The sequence below is a fragment of the Alosa alosa genome, chromosome 23, assembly GCF_017589495.1.
Source record: "Alosa alosa isolate M-15738 ecotype Scorff River chromosome 23, AALO_Geno_1.1, whole genome shotgun sequence".
NCBI lineage: Eukaryota > Metazoa > Chordata > Actinopteri > Clupeiformes > Clupeidae > Alosa > Alosa alosa.
Window position 1 is genome coordinate 7,494,074 of NC_063211.1, and position 21,216 is coordinate 7,515,289.

The 21,216-nt window shown below is 40.5% G+C and overlaps 1 protein-coding gene across 1 annotated transcript in view; it reads right to left on the reverse strand.

Annotated features, from left to right (window-relative positions):
* The window catches only part of stab2 (stabilin 2), a 42,035-nt gene extending 28,405 nt beyond the window's left edge, over positions 1–13,630 (reverse strand). The window contains exons 1-23 of the mRNA XM_048235437.1: positions 13,400–13,630; positions 11,909–12,036; positions 11,677–11,783; positions 9,424–9,509; positions 9,239–9,305; positions 8,879–8,974; positions 8,588–8,710; positions 8,142–8,338; positions 7,786–7,913; positions 6,430–6,563; positions 6,154–6,242; positions 4,626–4,763; positions 4,255–4,401; positions 4,022–4,084; positions 3,783–3,899; positions 3,625–3,675; positions 3,273–3,353; positions 2,763–2,915; positions 2,608–2,658; positions 2,340–2,408; positions 2,138–2,224; positions 274–385; positions 1–69 (exon numbers count right to left, since the gene is read on the reverse strand). The exon at positions 1–69 is cut by the window's left edge and continues 109 nt beyond it. Of these exons, the coding sequence (XP_048091394.1) occupies positions 1–69; positions 274–385; positions 2,138–2,224; positions 2,340–2,408; positions 2,608–2,658; positions 2,763–2,915; positions 3,273–3,353; positions 3,625–3,675; positions 3,783–3,899; positions 4,022–4,084; positions 4,255–4,401; positions 4,626–4,763; positions 6,154–6,242; positions 6,430–6,563; positions 7,786–7,913; positions 8,142–8,338; positions 8,588–8,710; positions 8,879–8,974; positions 9,239–9,305; positions 9,424–9,509; positions 11,677–11,783; positions 11,909–12,036; positions 13,400–13,477 (2,371 nt within the window). The 5' untranslated portion in view covers positions 13,478–13,630. The remainder of the gene's footprint in view (positions 70–273; positions 386–2,137; positions 2,225–2,339; positions 2,409–2,607; positions 2,659–2,762; positions 2,916–3,272; positions 3,354–3,624; positions 3,676–3,782; positions 3,900–4,021; positions 4,085–4,254; positions 4,402–4,625; positions 4,764–6,153; positions 6,243–6,429; positions 6,564–7,785; positions 7,914–8,141; positions 8,339–8,587; positions 8,711–8,878; positions 8,975–9,238; positions 9,306–9,423; positions 9,510–11,676; positions 11,784–11,908; positions 12,037–13,399) is intronic.
* Positions 13,631–21,216: the final 7,586 nt, after the last annotated feature.

A 21,216-nucleotide genomic window follows, 5' to 3' on the forward strand; every position in this document is an offset into this window, starting at 1 on the left:
AGGAGCCCAACTTACACCTGCCATCTGACTCACGCCGGTTTTCACACTCTCCCTCAAGACACAGACAGGCTGGAGAGAGAGAGAGAAAGAGAAAGAGAGATGATACGTGTGTGTATGCGACTGTGCATGTGATCAAGAGAGACTGTGTGTGTGTGTGTGTGTGTATGTATGTGTAACCAAATATGTAACCATAACCTAATATATGATATGTACATGCGTAGACAAATGAAATGTAATGCTTATGCAATCCTGTGTTGATAGATGGACACTTACAGCTGGTGCATTCTGGGCCATACTTATTGGGGTTGGAGCAGTACTGGCATCGTGAGCCGGTGAAGTTGGGCTCACACATGCAAGTTCCATTCCCACCCATGCCATCATTACACTGAAACAGACACAAACACATTCAAACATTCCCTGTAATTCCTTGAAGTATTGTTGTGTCATATATTCTTAAATTCTGTGAAAAAAGCAGACATCCCAAGTCTCCCGCATATTGATAGCAGCTCCCTGATGCCCGCAAATTAGATAAAATCTCCCGGAATCTAGAGAGAGCGAGCGAGCAAGAGCGTGCACGCGAGACCAAAACTTCAAATCGCATGCGCACACGACAGAGAGAGAGAGGGAGAGAGAGAGAGAGAGAGAGAGAGAGGTGGTGCGTGTGTGCCTGTTCAAGACAGAGAGCATCCTGATTGGCCTGTTTCACTAAAACAACCAATCAGTTTTCAGTGTATGCAGGCTTTTATCTCTTTTCTCCCGAACTAAAATAATCAGTTTAGTAGGCTATAGGAACAGGAGCGTCATGGCAGAGGCATAGTGCCCCCCAAAAAGGAACGTATAAGACCCATTTCACATTGGTCTACACGAAAGTGTACCCTTGTCTCATAAGAATAAAAAATAATGATAGTTTTGCATGCTGCACTGTTGGTAACAGTGACTTTAGCATCACCCATGGCAGGTTAAATGATTGCAAAAGATGTATTGAGATGAGTTTTACAAGTGTCATTTCATGTGCCTGTTATTCAGGCCTATACTAGATGGCTATTTGCCAAGGCTACATAAAAAAAGACCAAACTACCTAAATCTACATACTTTTCTATCACAATTTTTATCTACAGGCCTTCCTTATTTGGTGTAATGACTAGAGACAATTAATTAACAAACATCGGCTATTCATCTGTACGTATTTCAGTAGGCCTATCTAATTTTAATCTAAAAATCTAATTTCAATCTAATTGGGCGGGGGGGGGGATACCTCCCTGAAATGGCTTTTTGCAGGTTGGGATGTCTGAAAAAGTAAGGGCACTGAAAAATTATGCAACTGTATGTAAAGGATGTAGAATACATTTGAAAAACGTCCATGTATTTAGTTATACAAAATACACAGATATACAGTACACATTCAAAAATAAATGTACAAAAAGAAATCCAAAATAAGTGAAATGACCCATGAGCCTTGGTTCTGTTGGATGATGTGAGAACATTTTTGACTCTCGGTGTCTCCACGTGAGGCACTGAGTGTTAAATGGATTTGACCTGTGATGGACTTAAGGTCACTGAATACTAGTGCTTTCTAAATAGGAACACTTACCCCTAACCTTCACCCTATCACGCAATGTTAAAGAAACCAAATTCAAGCATCCAGATCTTGAGGGACTAATGTGTCCCTCTTGTGACCCTCTTATCTGAAAATCTGATGTAACACTATGTCCAGTTTGTGCAACATAGATTTTAATCTCCAGACCACCACTACCATCAGATAAGGTGTGTGTATCTCTCTCTCTCTCTCTCTCTCTCTCTCTCTCAGTGTGTGTGTGTGTGTGTGAACAGTAATTGCGTTTCGGACGCTTTTTTCCCCAATCAGATTGAAATTAATCTGATTAAAGATTTCAACCGATCACTAAATAAATTGATTGGCGTTTAATCTGCGTTTACATGGAACAAGCATTTAATCATTTAGAAGCTCCTAGTTTTGCTGCCATGAGCACTGCCTAAGGGGGTGCAAAGATCTCGACAGTGTGTGTGTAATCTGTGTATGTGTTTGTGGGTCTCTGTGCATGTGTTTGTGTACATGCGAATGTAGGAGTGTTTGAGTAGTCTGTGTACATGAGCGTGAGAGTGTCTCTCTCTGTCTCACCGTGCCATGACCCGAGCAGGGTTTAGTGTAACCTCCAGGACAAGGCATGCAGTCTGGCCCGTAGAAGCCCTTACAGCAGCTAGCAACCTAGACAAAGACACAGAATGATATGCAGTGCATCTGAAGAGAGAAGACATGTGTACTGTACACCATAAACAGACCACAGAGAAACAAATGTGTGCAGTTTCTGATGCTTTCTCACCGTCTCTGTAACGTTACATTTAGGGAAACAGCCAAGATAAAAAGTCCTGTCGCAGCCAGTAACAATATCCTGCAGAAAGCAAAACCACATAATGGAATAAGTGCAGTCTTGTTTTCATTGTAACTTTATTATGTTATTGCCTGTGTGACTGAAGTTAAACGAGCAGTGAATACTCATCACTTTACGTGGTCAGTTCCACTAACTAGCTCTTGAAAGTGCCTAACATTATTTGGAAATGGCGGAAAAAGAATACTGAAAGACTGCTTACCACTTGGACACCTTCATAACACTGAGCTCTTTCGCAGCGAGTACATTGACCCTATTCATTTGGCAGAGAGAGAGAGAGAGAGAGAGAGAGAGAGAGATGTTAGGGAATGGTTCAGGTGAGCTGAGAAGTAACGGAATATCTGATCTCACGCTCACCTCGACTATTTTCCAGGATGTCACATCACACCTGTGGGGCAGCAATGGCTCTATGGAGGGTGGAATCAGAACCCCATCCACGGAATAGAGACGTCCATTCTTGGCCTCCACATCCGCCTCCAGAACACGCGCCTCATTCAACAGCATCAGTCCCTGAAAGAGAAGAGAAGAGAAGAGAAGAGAGAAAAGGTCAAACCTGACAAAAACTCCTGCTCCTCATGGTCATTTGTTTCAAGCTGCTACATGTAGTTGTTTTGTTTAAAACATGAAAAAAAAAATGACTTTGAAATAGCAACAGAATGTGCAGAAACATCCATTTTGATGTAATATCAACAACACCTGTGCTCTCTGTTACCCACATATCCAAGTAATTAGGCCAGGAGCACAAAAGCATTCAAAACTATGGCAACTATTGTTATGTTGAACCTGTCCATTACATAACACAGCAGCCCTGACCTTATTTTTGTCTGCACAACGATGATGATTTGATGACCCAAACTCACTGCTTACCTCTTCTGTTGTATTTACAGTCAGGGCCTGATTTGCCATGGTAACCAGACTTGACTGGGATACTAAGCTGAACACTTCCACCTAGTAAAAACATGGAAAACTATCATATAAAATGAAATATGAGTAAAGAGCATGCACACATAGACACAGACACAGACACAGACACACACACACACACACACACACACACACACACACACACACACACACACACACACACACACACACACGAACATCCAAACATTATCCATCAGCAACACCCACATATACATATTTACATTTGCAAAATCTAAATCTCTCTAAAGATCTGACCTGACAGCACACATTTCCACCCACCAACCCACACACACACCTTGGTGTTTATCACATGGTGTCTCAGTAGCTCCAGCAGTTTAGTGGCTCCCTGTAAACAATGGGATGATTATCACACAGAGAACAGGCCGACCACAACATTCTTGACATCTCAGATTCCTCTGGTCATGGAATGTAAACATGCCAGGAGATCTGTACCTCATCAGATGAGAGAAAATTCAGATAGTCTGGCTCCATGCTCGTTAGAGCTGCATTTGTTGGTGCAAACACTGTGAATGGACCCTCTCCATCTAGCACGCCCTTCATACTGGTTTTCTGAGGGAGAAAATACAGCATACAGAATACAGTAACCCACGTTTCTACTGTAACCAGATAGCAAAAACAATATCAACAATTTCATTTCAAACTGTCAGTTACAAACTGTCAGTAACTGTCACCTGTAGCAAACCCCTGAACTGGGAGAATTTGTTGTTGTCTGCCAAAATCTTCATCAGGTTCTCCTGCAAAGCAAAACGGGAGAGTCTAAGACAAGCAAACGAGAAAACAAACAAACAAATACAATGGAAGAGTGCCATCGCAAATGGGGTGTTCAAGACAACTCAAAACTGCACAAAGTACCTTTACAGTAACAAAGCACCTTTACAGTACTCTGTGTGGATGAGGTGCTCACCTGTCTCTGGCTTTTGACGGTGGGCGGAACACTGTCCATCAGTTTGCTGATAATATGGATGATGCCGTTGGAGGCCACTAGGCCAGAGTCCAGAATGACACCTTTTTTTCTTTTGCTCCCATAAATACGATATTTGAGCTGGTTATCCTGAGGATGTGAGACGAGGATACTTTCACCTCACTGAAGGGGCAGGCATTGCAAGTCATAGTGATTTCAGGTGGACAGACACACACACACACACACACACACACACACACACACACACACACACACTCACACACACACACACACACACTCTCTCTCTCTCTCTCTCTCTTTCTCTCTCTCTCTCTCTCTCTCTCTCTCTAACTCTTTCTCTGTCTCTTTCTTACCTCAGTCAGAATTTCAGCTTGCCTTCCAGTGAGTGTGTAGGAATTCCCCACCAGTCCCTCAATAGTTTTCTCTCCAGCCAACATGTGGAGTTTGGACAGGTAAAGTGCCTGTGCCGGGTCTGCCAACAGATCCTTCAACTAAGAGAATCACAGAAAGATCTGGAATTTATACCTAAGTTAAGGTACATATAGAATGTGCAATAACTTGAAGAAAAATAGAACAAATGGCATATAGGAATGTAATAGGACATTTCAATAGGCCTTTTTTAGTGTGTACATTGTTTGTTAGTGTGTACATTGTTTGTTAGTGTGTACATTGTATGGTTGTCCTTCTTTACGCTTCTCTCATCTTCTCAAAGGAACTCTGGATCTCATTCATAGTGACCATTGGGTCCTTGGTTACCTGTCTGACCAAGGTCCTTCGTCACGGATTACTCAGTTTGTATGAGTGGCCAGATCTAGGAAGACTGTTGGTTGTTCCAAACTTTTCCATTTGAGAATGATGGAGGCTAGCGTGCTCTTAGGCACTTTTAATGCTGCAGAAATGTTCTATATCCTTCCCAAGATCTGTGTCTTCACACAACCCTATCTTGCAGGTCTACGGACAATTTTCTTGACCTCATGGCTTGGTTTTCACTCTGACATACACCATCAACTGTGAAACCTCATATATAGAGATGTGTGCCTCTCCTAATAATGTCCAATTAATTCATTTAGGCACAGGTGGACTCCAATCAAGTTCTGGAAGCATTGCAAGGACCATTGATAGAAGTACTGTAGGATGAACCAGAGCTCAATTGCAAGTGTCATAACAAAGGGTCTGAACATTTATGTAAATGAAATATTTCAGTTTTTTTATTTTTTATAAATTTACAAAACACTCCAAACACCTGTTTTTTTTGTGGAGTCTTGGAGCATTGTGTGTAGATTGATGAGAAAAAAATAATAATTGAATCAATTTTAAAGCAACATCAAGCACTTTTCCTCTGTCGCACGCTATTTGTTTATCCAGCACCCACTTTGAAAATAACAATGTCCACAGACAAGGTAAAGTATGTTGCATAATTTTATGAAAGTATGATGTATTACGACATCAGAAACAAGTCAAATTTGTAGTTTCTTATGTCTCATTCCATCGAACTACAGATCCGCTACCCGATCTAGCAAACTTGAATAGTGCGGTTATAGGCGACGCAGGGTCGTGAAGCGCATGCAGAAGTGCCGTTCACCCTGTTACGAGTTGATGAACCACTGAAACGATTTAGGAAACTCTTTGGTGTTGCTTTAAGATGAGTCTGAAACATAACAAAATGTGGAAAACTTGAAAGGGTCTGAAAACTTTCTAGTTGCACTGTACACAGGTTAGTATATTTACATGTAGTCTCTCTCTCTCTCCCTCTCTCTCTCCCTCTCTCTCTCTCTCTCTCTCTCTGTCTATCTCTCTCTCTTTATCTCTGTGTGTGTGTGTGTGTGTGTGTGTGTGTGTGTGTGTGTGTGTGTGTGTGTGTGTGTGTGTGTTGCATCTTACTGTTGTGGCACCCTTGCTAAATCCTTTGTTGGTTGGTACAAAAATAGTGAATGGACCTTGTGAAGTAAGTGGCCAAGTAACAACAGACTCTGAAAGAGAGAGAAAGACACACACACACACACACAAACACACAAACACACACACAGAGACACACACACACACACAATCAAAATCTCTATCAATACCAACAGATAAATATGATTAATGTAAACATCCTTCTAACCGCACACATTTTTACACACAATGTTTAACGCAAACACACAGAGATAAACTCACCAAACAGAGAGAGGGCACTGGTCAGTTGGCCAGTCCACTGCCCACCAGGTTGCGAGTTCAGCTCTCTGATTCTATCCAGTAAGTTACCATAGCAAACTTGTCCGTTACCAATGTAGCCCTCTTTACAAAGACACCTGGACATTGAGAGGAAAATTGTTATTGCATAAGTAACTAACAAAAAAATTTCAATTTACATGTATTAGAAAACACATTGAAGCTTAAAGAGTTTGTGCTAACTACCTGAACTACCTAAAAAACCTTGCAAACTCATTACCCAGCTGACTGACAAACACTTGGTAGCTACAGTAGGTAACTGATGTATTTTGGCAACAAGGCAATGCTGTGAAAGCTTATATAGAGAGCTCTGTCCCACACCAGAGGTACTGCATAGAGGGTACCACATGTGTGGTAAGGGGAGAGGAGAGAGCGCATGCAGGCCCTTGGAGAAAAGTGCTGTAACCAGGGTCTTTTGCGAAAGCGTCCCGTCGTGTTTGTGTCTTTTGTGTGGAGGGATATGTCTGTCTAACCATCTTTCTCTCTATCATTCTCTTTTAACTAGGGCTGTCAAAATAACTGATTCATTTCGATTAATTCATTTGAGAAAAAATAACTGATTAAAAAAATTAGTGCAGATTAATCGATTCCGTATGACCTTTGACCCCGAGCCGTTCTAGTCATTAAAAATTAGACTGTAAAATGAAGGAGAGAGAAGAAAACGTGCTGCCTGGATCATTGATTGGATCATTTACTTTTACAAAACGGCCTGATGGTGTTGATAAAAAAATAAAGTGTTGAAAATAAAGTCCTCTGCAATGTCTGCAGCAAGGAATTTGCATATCACCGGAGTTCATCAACTCTATAGTCGCACATCAATGCAAAGAAAAAAGTGTTGACATTGAGGGGAGTGTTAATTTATTTTTATTGTGTCCCCTAGGTTATATCTGTAGCCTGAAATGCCTTGTATGTAAAAAAAAACTTCTTCCCGAAGCACTTTTGAATTTATTTCCTCAGCATATTAGGTCATATCATAGATTATTATGGCAATTATTTGAACAGTGAAAATAATAATAAAAGAGTCTTTGAACTTTAATGTCACTAATGCTGATTATTCAATGATTCATTTGAATTTAAATATTCAAAATACTTTCACAGCAAAAATTATATATGCGATTAATTTAGATTAATTAATCACAGAGTATGTCATTAATTAGATTAATTTTTTTAATCAATTTACAGCCCTACTTTTAACGTTTTTTTATCTTGACCGTGCTATCTTTATTAAACATGTTTTTTTATCCTTCATCACACATTCTGCTTTTGTCGTTGCACATGAACAAGCTGACCATCCATACTTACTGAATTGATGTAGGATCGCTCATAGTGCAGACCGCATTTTTGTGGCAGGAGTCTGGTTTACACTTGTTTATGATTTTGCAGCTCAACTCATTTAGCTTCACAAAGCCTGGAAGACACTCACAGTGTGACTGTCACACACACACACACACACACACACACACACACACACACACACACACACACACACACACACACACACACACACATTAACCAAAACATCAAACATAGAGTGAAAAATAAAAGTTAGTTATCATACGGAAACATCTACAAAACTGAATATCATCAAAACTGAATATCAATATTAACTTCAAACACAACAATACAACACACACAAACACACACACACATATGCCTACCTGTCCTGGCCCATCGTACACACAGCGGGTGGACTCTGACGAACAGCCTCCCTGTTGGGTCTGGCATGGGTCCACAGGCATACACACTATCCCGTCTCCAGAGTAGCCTGGTACACACTTGCACACATGCTGGTTCGGGCCCACGTGTGTGCATGTAGCCTGTGGATGGCACACCCTCTGAAGACAAGGGTTTATCGCTGCAACAGAGAATATCTCAAACGTCACTATTCACAAAACACACACACCATCACACACACACACACCTGCACGCACACCCACAAAAACATTCATGGACACACACACACACACACACACACACACACACACACACACACATAATACATTCCTCTATATGTCCACTAAGAGGACGTACACTTCTGTCACTTCATCAATCATGTGTGTTACAAACATTCCGTTGTCTGAGCACTGATCATCTGTATACTCACAAGTACACTGGACTCCATTGCCCAAGTAACCAGGCTTGCACCGGCACACCAGTTTTCCTGTGTCAGCCTGCTCTACACATCGGGCCTCTGGGCCACATGAAAGAGCAGTGCACTCTGGGAGCTCTGGAATGGAAACATAAACAAAAATGTAACATCCGGCCAGATAGAATAATGTGTAACCTAAATGACTAGATGAAATGCACACATACTGTAATGGAAGCACATACTCTCTTCTGCACACACACATACACACACACACACAATCACAAACGCACACACACATGATCTTACCCATGTCACATTGGAGGCCTTTGTATCCTGAGAAACAGGTGCATGACCCATCTCCCTTCAGTCCACTACTACATAAACCATGCACACATTTGCACACTGACACAAGTAATACATCCACACACACACACACACACACACACACACACAGATAGAGAGAGAGAACTCTTATAGTAATGATAAAACACACACAACTGCAGCTCACTAAAAAGTTGTAACATACAAAAACACTGAAATGTCAATCAGTCATAAAAAATAGTGTACTTATTGGTGTGTTTTTGTGTGTGTACGGGAAGGGTGTGTGTGTGTGGGGGAGGGGGGGGGTTGTGGTTGTGATGTTTGTAAAACAGCAGGTGGTCTCACCTGAACTACAAGTGGGGCCGTAGAGATTAGACCCACACTCCTCACACGCTGTCCCCACAAACCCTGGCTGTGGAATGAGACAAGCATGGCATGTGGCATATGAGCTAAACTCACACATGGAGTGTGCACTGTATTATTACTGTGTGTGGGGGCCTGTGTGGGGGTAGCTTATGTGTGCGACCTACCTTGCAACTGCATGTTCCATTGCCACCAATTCCATCAGAACAAACACCATTATTGCTGCATGGGTTCGCTGCACTCTCTGGGCATTCTGTGCCAGCACACACACACACACACAGACACACACACACACACACACACACACACAGACACACACACACACACACACACACACACACACACACACACACACAAACAGAGAGAGAGAGAGAGAAATAAGAGTTACTACAGCTACATTAATTGATGTGAAGGAGATTTTGCACACATGAGGCCCTGTGAGGAATGGAGGCTAATTCTGCATTACGATCTAAGCCTAGTGCTCTACTATTTAAGCCTTTGTGGAACATGGTGAACCTTTCCCTTCTCACTGACTCACATCCAAGAATTTGGAGTGGTCTGATTTAGTTTTGAGTGGGGAAAAAGGAAATAACTGTTCACTAATGACCATCAATTATATTTCTGTTGAAAATGAAAACATCTTATGCAATACTGATGCAAAGTGCAATGTGTAAACATGAAATACACCATATAAAACTTCCTCTGTGGTTCACAACAGGTGACCTTCAGAAAGATTAATAATAAACTTGATGATGCTTCAAAGGCTCCATGGGGGCATACATGCTGTAATGGAAGGAAAAGTGAGAGGAACAATGCAGTGGAGGGAGAGAGGTCCCTCTGATGTGGTAACCTGGCCTATTGTGTCTTGGCTCCGGAGGTCAAATCACTCAGAGAATTATGGGAAGTGACCTACAAGTGACCTACATTATCCCGCTCAACAAGAACGACAACAAAACTAAATCACTGCCACTGTACCTCATCTATTGGGGTGTGTGTGCATGTGTGTGTGTGTGTGTGTGTGTGTGTGTGTGTGTGTGTTAGAAACAGGAAGTCCTGTTCAAGCCTCTGGTCAGCACATTCCTTTAGCTTAAGTCTGCTGACACTAAACACTACATAGGACAGAGGAAACTGATCCCCCCCGCATACACACACACAGACACCAGAGTTTCCGCTTGAAAAGAAATAGTGCCGGTCAAAGTGATCGGCAGAGGTTTCGTTTTCCGGACATTTTGATGATATGCCAGTCAAATATATTATTATGGCTCAGGAACACTGGAGACATGCTGTGTAGCTTAAAGAATAACATAATCAGGCCGTATATAGAATGCAACATGTTCGTTAGCCTAACTTAAACATGCTGAACTACTGTAGTGGCAATTTAAATATCTAGCTGTTTTCATGGACAGCAAGAATCTGCTTCATTCATTGTTTTAAATAGGCTACATTGTTTGTTGCTGCTACCCACATTATCTCCAGTGGTTCAACAGTTTCACTTGCGCAGATGTGCACACACATTGAATGAGCGCTCACACCACTACCCACTAATGCTATGCCTCTTTATTTGATAACACTAAATTAAGAAATATTTCCTATTCTGGAAAATGCTTAGTTTATTTTTCTTTCGGTCCACGGTTCAATGATACCATTCGATCGTGCCACAAATTATCCGCAGACCAGCAATCTCCTCATCGAGGAGGCTCTAACCCTGCAGATCATAGATAGATAAAACATTCTCTGGGAACAGAACACAGTTGCATGTCCAGTGTAGCCATGGGTCTGTCTACACGGAAAATGACAAGTGTCTTGGTGCGACCGCACCCCCTGCACCTCCACTTCCAACGTCACTGATTCCGACAGATACAGTAGATACCCACTTTGGCTTTTTCTCTGGTGGTGGTGAAGCTGACCGGACATCTGAGGCTTCAGGCGTTACGGATTTACCATCATCCATCGCGTCTGGCCTCTTAAAAAAGCTTTTAAGGCTAGTAGTCTGCCTGGGCCTGGCCATGTTTCAACCGTCTCACTCATTCGTTTGTTGTTTAACACACATTTTAAGTATATTTGAAATGCAGCATATGCGTGTTGTTTAATAACTTTCAAATGGTTCAGCCTGTTCCTTTCAAACATAGCCAAAGGACATGTTCTTGCTTTAGTATAGGCCTACATTTTAGGCTTATTCTTCAGATTGTGTTAGGTGGACAGGATTATTAGCTAATTTCAATTGGACAATTTGACCAGAGAGATTTAACTTTGTCAGACATTTAATTTTTTTTTCCGGCCAATGTCCGGCAATTACCGGACAACGGAAACCCTGGACACATACAGACACACACACACATCCCATACAGAGATGTCTGGAATACAGAATAATTTAAAATCACAATCAAAGCCCTTTTGCAGTAATGTTTGTGTGTACTCACCAATGCAGTCATTGCCCCAAAAACCAGGACAACACTCAGGCTGCACGGTGTCTTTTACACACTCATGTGAGCATCCTGGGAGACGAATTCCAGGAACAAACTCATACCTACAAAACACACACACACACACACACACAGATATATGAATATGTTCCAACATAAACACACATATGCATACACACACACACACACACACACACACACACACACACACACACACATTCACTCTTACTTGCAATCCCGGTTACCCATGCCATGTTTCTTCCTGAGGAAGCCATGTGGACATGGGAATACAGGAAAGGCTGCGCAGGAGAAGCAATCTGACTTGGTGGCCACCTGTATGCTCTTGTCACACCGATTCTGCATCACAGAGAGTGAGAGAGAAAGAGAAACTATGATAGAGGCCAAACACCATCAACTAAAAAAACTAAGATCTTTACCGTTTGTTTCAACAAAATAACTGATTACTATATTATTTAAAAATTGTGTGTGTGTGTGTGTGGGGGATTCCTAAACAGGAAGAAAGTGTGTAATTACTTCTGCTGGACCCTCCATTCCCATGGGAACTGTTCCCATAGCAACACACTGATATGTATCTACAAGCAGCATTGCTGAATTTTGACAATGCTAGATAGTAGCACACATAACTCCTGGGTTTAACCTTTAAGTGAAATAAAATGAAGAATGGAATAAAAATTAAATGTCACCATCACTGTGGGTGAATTTACAAATTCAAAGGCTATCTAAACTTACCATAGGCTACTTACAAGTGTGGCACTCAGTGCCATGGTCACTCACAAAAACAGGTAGGCTTACATCATTTATGTGATAGTAACTCCCATCAACCATATTCCACACACACATCTTATCACAGTCGTTAACACTTCAGCAGTTCCTCACAACATCTATCTGATAGATTGAAGCACATGACAGGAAGTAAAAACGTTTGACCTTCTAAATGAATGGGCTAGAGATCCCACTTTAAAGCAGACCATGTTTGAAAGATGTTGAACGTTAGGTCTATGGCTTATAATGATAAAGAGGCAAAGAAACGATGGCAGAGTTTATAAAAATACAAAACAAAGTATACTGACATTTTGTTTGAGCACACTCAAATTGTTTAGAAAAATGTGAGGTGATTGTGAACTAATTCCCAAATAGACTGTTGTATACCCCATTTCTTCTCTTAATATTAATGAACGTAAAGGTGTGAGGTGATTGAATAATGTATGTGAGATGAGGCCTCTTTCAGTTAAGCTAAGCTAAGTAAGCTAATATAATCCACTATGCTAATATACTTCCTGTTCCAAGCATGAATACTGAACACTCTGACATTTTCTATCAGAATATACACATACAACAGAAACTTATAACTATAAGGCTTAAAGATTTAGCACTTAGCAGCAGATTCTATTCTCAAGGGGACACCTACAGTAGTATCAGACAGAACAACCACCTCAAGTGACTTTGACCTCATAAGCTGAACCATAGAACCATAGGCAAAAAACTTTCAAACTTTATACTAGTGGACAAAACAGCAGAATAATAGAAGACTTCCAGATGTTCTCCAGTTTACAAATCTTTGCTGTACCATAAGCTACTAGCATGAGCAATCAATCATGTCACAGGTGTCAAGAAGATGCATGGTTTTGCACTACATGAAACCATGTGTATACAATACAGTTTGTATGTGTGTGTCAGCTTGCATCTGTGTGTCACTTACCTTGACAGCAGCAGCCACTGAAAAAATCACAGTCAATAGCAGCACCGTGAGTTGGAGAAGTCCACAGAAATCCCCCATCCTAATGGCGGCACGCTTTCACTCGCACAGCGCACTCCTCCAGGCCCAGGTCTCAGTCACCCTCTCTGTCCGGCTCTGTTCCCTCACCTCTGGGGCTCTCCTCTCTTCTCTCTCTTTCTAAGGCCTGTCACTGGACTGTGACTTCCTGGCCCTCCCGGCCTTTTCAACAGCCCACCACCACCACCACCACCACCGCGACTGCCACGCTGGTCTGGCAGCCCTCCTTCTTCCTCCCTATCTTCCTGTTACTGGGATGACCAGAGCGAGAGGGCCGGTCCCGTAATGCTGGCATTCTCAGCAAAAAAAGGAAAGGAAAGGAAAGGCGCCTGTGTGCGCCCAGTGGATCATGGGTTGGGGGTCAGGAGAAGAGGGCAGTGGGGGTGGTGGTGTTGGGAAGTTTGAAGTCCCTTGCTGATGTAGACAGATGAAAGTTGGTCACATAACATGTGTGTGTGTGTGTGTGTGTGTGTGTGTGTGTGTCCAGTTTTTATGTTGTAGGGGTAATGGGGACATAGCAAAGAGAATAGAAGGATTTCCTGGGCTGTAAATAAGCAGGGATGCGCACTGTCCCCCCTCCTCCTCCACACACACACACACATGCACACAGACTCACACACACTTCCTACTGAATTTTGTCCTGTCATGGCTTTCACATCCAGAACTTTCCAAGAAGTGAGTTGTTGTCACTGGAGTACAATAATGAGCCCTTATGAGTTTCTCCCGAAACAATTTCAAATATATCTGACATATAAGAAAAATAAAACTACACACCTAATCATGATTTTGAATGAGAAATGGCACCACAATAAAAATCTTAATATTGGTCCTTACAACAGCATGAAAATGTGTGTTATATTATACCTTTAGTCTGTTTTTATGAGGCTTTCTGAGACAACTTTATTCACACAGTGCCTGAAATAACTGGTTAAATATAATCAATAATGACATAATATTTGGCTAGACACTTGGCATGAATATCCATACCAGCTATTACAGAGTTAAAAAGACCAGCCCTACCTTTGTTTACACCACATCTGAGGTAGAAAGGTAAAACTGTACAATGGCGCAACCTGTGAACACGTCATATTGTGAAACCGGCCTTCTAGATACTGTATATAAAATGTGACGTGTAACACAAATATGTGTTTAAATGGAAATATGACTATAAATATGTGGTGAAAGGACAAATGATTAAAGAAAATGTATATTTACTTCACTAAAAGATATAGATGAAGGTCAAAAGTTTTAAGATCAAGACAAATATATATAATAAGACTTTTAGTTCAAATGCAACATAATTTTTTTTTAAAGGAATTCCTCCTCTAAATATGTGGTTTGTCCTGTGTAGTAAAGGAGTGTATTGTACTACACAGGACAAAGCTTAAATGTTTTGAGTACTGACTCACTAGGACTTAACAAACTTGTTCAACCTGTAAGACAAAGTTGTTATGCTGTTATATACACATTGGTGAGCTGTTGGACACTTCCTTTTTGCTTTTCCGGAGTCTAGTTATGATCAACAAATGTTTCAAAGGTGTCTTCATAGGAGTAAATATCCTTTTGGCTGTAAGTGTGGTTAACAAATGTACAAGTGTGTGTTTGTTTTTAGTACATTAATACGTATTTGTGTATTTGTGCTATTCTGATTGGTCAGACATTGAATAGAGCTGTAGTTCTAGTTATGTAGTGTTTGTGGTGTGGAGTTTAAAGATGACTGCAGCCTACACACACTCTTTTACTACTCTTTTAATGACTATTCCGTGTATGATTAATGTGGAAAAGCTCTTACAGCATAGCATAGTGACAACTCTTCTTGCGGTAGTTTGTATATTTACATGACTGCATGGGTAAATTGTATGTGTGTAAACAAATGTTGAAGCTTGATATAGTATCTTGCCGTATATATATTGATATATAGTTGATATAATGATATAATGTTGATATAATGTTTCACTGTATGGTGATGGTATACTGATGGTTTATTTTTTTCCTTGTAGATTGCAGGTGTGCTGTTCATAGCCTCAGCTTCCTTACTGCACTTTTTCTTGCAAGCTGTGAGTGAGATCCATATCCCTCTCCACTAATCTTTATTCTTAACTACACAATTTACAAAAAGCCTTGACAAAGATCCTTTAGAACATTTTAGAACAGCTTCATCAACCGCCTCTGGCCTTGACTTTCTATTTGGCAACAATCTTTATAATGGAATGATGACTTGTAATGACCAAGCATGTTTAAACTCAACAGCAAGACGTGGACATCTCTTTGGTTGAGGAAGTCCTCTTGTTCTTGGGTGGAGGTACGCTGGTGGTGAATGGCCTTGGCATCTACGGTGCCAGCAAACACAAGATATGGCCTCTTACAGCAGTAAGAACACCTTCCCTCCATACCTATGGATTTCTGAATTTAAAGTCACACAATGTAGAGATTTTCAACTTTTTCCAATGTACTGGGTACCCATTTAGTGCTAATTCATTGAGAACTGACTAAATTGGACATGTTTCTGGTCGGAACAACAAAGCAACACCAGACATTCTGGGCATGAATCAAACATCAGTTTTCTATTATTATTAAGTCTGCATATCATCAAATGTGGTGGGGTGTGACTGTTTAATAATGAGTCTAATTCAAGACTTATTCCATTAAATTGTAAAAACACAGTCTATTATCTACTGCTAGAGTGACGCCAACAGCCAGAACCAAATTCCTTGCATGTGTGAACACTCTTCGCAGTTAAGTGCTGATTCTGATAATGAAGAAAGCTATTAACAAAAGTCGTATAATTCAATAGCCATACCTCAAGTTTCTAATTTCTGAGAGATTAACAAAAATATACACTGATGCCACCTCTCCTTGTTATAGTACATTACAGCAACTTTGATTGGCATGATCGTGTTTCTGATGCTTGGGGCGCAGACTGTCAAACTCAGGCCTGTGGTAAGTATATACATTATCATTCCAGTATGTTGAATATCAATATTAGAAACATTTCACAGTGAGAAGACTCTGCAATTCCACTGAAAATGCATAATGATATACCCAAAAAGAATGATGGTGTTCATTCCATTGTTCATGCAGAAAAACACACTTTTAAATAATATGGTGCAGATAGTGCAGTGTAATTAGGTTGTACTTTCTTATGATGTGTGCACAAGTAGTGCTAGCATCATTGCAGTGTTTGTGTGGAAAAGAGCCTGCAGCCCCTTCTGACAGTCCATTGGCCCATGCCCAAATAATCACTTATCGGTAACACTCGGTACACAGTAGATTTCTCACAAAGCAGTTCTGCTTATTTACCCAAGGGTCAGAGGGTTTTATAAGAAGCAGAACGGCAAATTAAGTATGTGATCATTTGGGTCTAAACCCTGTAGCTCATAGCTCACGTCATCAAGTGGATAAAAAGCATGCTGGTACTCTACCAAGCCATTTGCTTCATTATTTGCTAAATATACATTTAAACTGTAAACATAGTCTAAATGTAGAAAAACAATGATTAATACAATATGAATCTTTTCATAGATATTGAAATACATTGAGCACTATGTGAAGTCAGAGGATGCCAGAAAGAAAATTGTAACAGGGTTAGATACTGGATTGGGAGCCATATTTGGATTGGCTGGCCTGGAGGTAAGAAATAGACCTCTCCAGAATAAGTCCCGCCTCCTAACTTTCGTATCCATCCAACCTTCGGTCGTCAAATGTCTATGGGAAATAACATGGCGTTTTGAAAGATCGTACCTGTCAAACTCTGTAGGTGACAAAGTAGAAAAAGCTGCTGGGCAGATTGGCCTACACACTTCTGCCATCTAGTTTCCACTGGATTTTTTGATTGTCGGTGCGACAATCAAAAAAAAAGCACCAGCTTTTTCTACTTCGCTACCTACAGATGTTTTACCGGTACGATCTTTCGAAACGCCATGTTATTTCCCATAGACATTTGACGACCGAAGGTTGGATGGATACGGAAGTTAGGAGGCGGGACTTATTCTGTAGAGGTCTATAGTAATCTTTGTCACAGCAAAGTTGACAGTGGTAGTACTCTTATGTAAAGAAATAACATATCTAATAAAATGCATATTGTATATAATTTAAATAAGTTTAAATTACTAGATTAAAAGTGGTAATTCATTGCATAGTACTTGCAAAAAAAAAAAAAATTTTAAGTGTGAGGACACAGGATACCGTACGATGAATTCCCAAATATTCCTTTCAGGTGCTTGTGATCATCCTGGCATCAGTGCTCATCCACCAACTACAAAGGCATCAGGCTGCAATGCCAGATCCCACCAGAGAGGGCGCTAAGCCTCCAGCCTACTCTGAGCTTTGCCAAATGACAGACACCATTAGCATAGAGCAGCTCTCAGGAGACTCTCCAAAATTAATTGAAAGCTCATAACACAGATCTGTTCTCTAGAGGAAAGACTGAAGACTGTTTTTTTAAATTGTTAAATTAAATGTTTTTTTTTTTATTATTAATTTAAATATTTATATTATTGTATAATATTAAATTGTCATTGTAATATATTGTAATATATCATTGCTGTATGGAGCTAAAGAGTTGAAGTCAAGCTTGGAAAATATAATTCCTAGAGGCTGATTATTAAACAGCTTCACATGGTGAAGCATGTCTTTTTGCAAGTGTAATGGATACAGACTATGGAACACTTTTTATTATAATGAGACAACCTCTCTTGAGATACAGTAATGTCTATGTAAGGCAGTGTATTTGTAGTGCCACTAGGTGTCACTGCAGGGACATTTATTATTTATATTTTCGTAAAGGAACCGTATGTAAGATTGTGGCCAAAACTGGTACTACAATGACTTTCAAATTACTGTCGAGCGGTGTATCCCCCCCCCCCACCCCGACTGGCAGAGCTGGCAACCCGGAATCCGAAACACTACTGACTTTGTGATTAGTAGATAGGTGGAGGGTGGCGCATCAGGCCAAAACATAACATGACAACATCATCAGTTGAGGGCTGCAACTTCACTTTTTAAATGACAATATCCTGGCCGGACTACTGTTGTCAGTGATAAAGGTATTTGAAATGAAAATGATTTCTTAATGTCTAGTGACATATCAGGGCCATTTTATGATTAAATGAAATACTTTTCTTACATACGGTTCCTTTAACTCTGATTGTTGCCTCTGATACACCGCAGGGTTGATGCGTGTTTTGCCTAGAACGCCATCTTTTCTTTAGTGTATACATCGCCACTTATTAGACATCATCTGGTGTATGCCATCAACCTTATAGGTAAGTCACGTTATTTTCTAGCCTAGAAATCTAGACGCACCCTAGTGCGGGCTAGTTATTTTCATGAGGAAATAAAATATAAAATATCTTCGGTAATACTACTCAGAGAGTTCGTTATTGCCTAGTTATTGGAGACTTAAATGCTGAGTAACTTTTAGAATAAGCATTTTTTATTTTCTTTATGAAAACGAGTGTAATGTGGCATGCAGTGCAAGCCATGTGTTAGTGGTAGCCTAGTTAGTTGATGAATTTTAGGCCTATGCCTTAGCACTTGAATGTAATATGGGTATTCATTAACATTTGAATGTACAACTGGAGTGCATTAGCACTTTAACATAATGTTTATAAAGTGAGTGTATGCCATCAACCTTATAGTAGCCTAGACTACTAATGTTCTTGCCATGTCTCCTTGTTTTAATGAGGTTAAAACCTGCCTCATTCACAACAAGCAGCTCATGACCCATGGCATCTGCCTCTAGCTCCATCACTCTCTGGACAAGACAAAACAAATGCAGCACAGCAGGCCCATGCACAGCACTACAGTACGCACTTCCAGATTCAGTACCAATGATACTATAGCTTACCTGCACATAGTCATATCGCAGTTGTTTTACAAGTTCACTGTTTCTTTCAAATGGGACTCTGTAGATGTGTGTATAGTTTTTCCAATTGCTAACACACTAAAATGTCACACATAGCACAATTATTTAAACTGACACACAGAGAGCAAAACCCCTTCTCAAGTCTCCAAAAGTCTAAACACATTTTCTGCTTTACACACATTTCACAATGGCACTTTTAAATGCACTAAACACGCTTCTGCATAAGACACAACAATTTGACATTAAGTCACATGTTTGCCACTTCAAAACAGTGCCTATCAAAATGACACTACATGAGCTAATTGACCAACATATGTGCCACCTGGCCAAACACCTCAATGGTTAATTGTTACCACTTCAATCAGGAAGTAAGCACTATGAAAAGACCACAGGTGAGCACATTTTTTTTACAACAACAATGAAAGACGTTGCAGAGAGAGGAGGGAGGGTGAGAATGAGTGAGAGCTGGTAGAGGAGTTCATGGCCAAAGAAAACAAAATTTTTTCTGCAATTTTCTTTTTCAGTTTACTGTTTTTTGTGACCATAACTCAAATGTAAATATATCTGCTGTGCATATGTTGCACTGACTTGATTGGTGAATGAATGAATGAATGAATGAATGAATGAATGAATGAATAAGTAAATAATAATAATAAATGTTTCAACAGCATGCATGTGTATCTGCGAATATTTCTGTGCATGTGCAACTTTCTACAATTTTAACTATTTTAGTACTATGGCAAAGCATACTAAAGATGATTGTGCTTTTCATTGTGTGTTGGTTAGACAAAAATCTGGTAATATGAATGAAGTGTGTGCCATGTGGTGCAAAAGTTTGATTTTGAGAATTCTATATGTAGATTTGGTTGCAGTGCTTCATTGTGCAGGGGTATATGGGGTATTTTGCAGTTTGGGTGTGTGGTTTTGTGAATTGTGTGTGAATTTTGATAAAAACCAGTAGCTGGCAAAATTGTGTTTTAGCAATTGGAAAAAACTGTAATTCGGATTCTGTTGCGGGCAAGTATACGACATAATACAGAAATGCTCACATTGTGTATGTTTTGGAAGGTGGTGTCATCCTCACTTATGCGCTGCTGTATTTCTCGTAGCCTTATGGCATTATTTCCAATCACCATACTCACTATATGGGTCTCTTGACTATATTATTTGCAATCACCATATTGACTATATGGGTCTCTTGACTATATTATTTGCAATCACCATATTGACTATATGGGTCTCTTGACTATATTATTTGCAATCACCATAGTGACTATATGGGTCTTTTGTTCTGCAGTGAACATTCTTCCTCTGCCCCCAGCATCTGGACATCTAGCAATTCTGTGAAGTAACAATTTCAGTAATTTTACATGTATGGCATTGTTGTGTTTCTCATTAAAGTATGGCAGTGCTACAAAACTTAGTGCAAAGTGACTGTACTAACTAATTCTCATTTCGAAATGTCCTTATGATGCTTGCTACAGTGTAGCGGCTCAAGTTAGGCTGAACCCGTTGGCCAGCTTCCCTCAGGGTCATTCCATGGTTGATGACATGGTCCACTATTGTAGCTCTGATGTCATTGGTAATTATATTTCTTACTCTCTTATTGCCCTTCCTCTTCCCCCTCCTCGTCCTCCTCTTGCTCCTCCTTGTCCTCTTCCTCTAACTTCACCTCCTTGTCCTCCTCTCCCTCTCGCTTCTTCATCACTGCGTCCTCTTTCCCCTCCTCGTCCTCCTCTTGCTCCTCCTTGTCCTCTTCCTCTAACTTCACCTCCTTGTCCTCCTCTCCCTCTCGCTTCTTCACCACTGCGTCCTCTTCCTCCTCCTCTTCCTCCTGCTTCTTCACCTCCACGTTCTCTTCCTCGGCCTCCTCTAA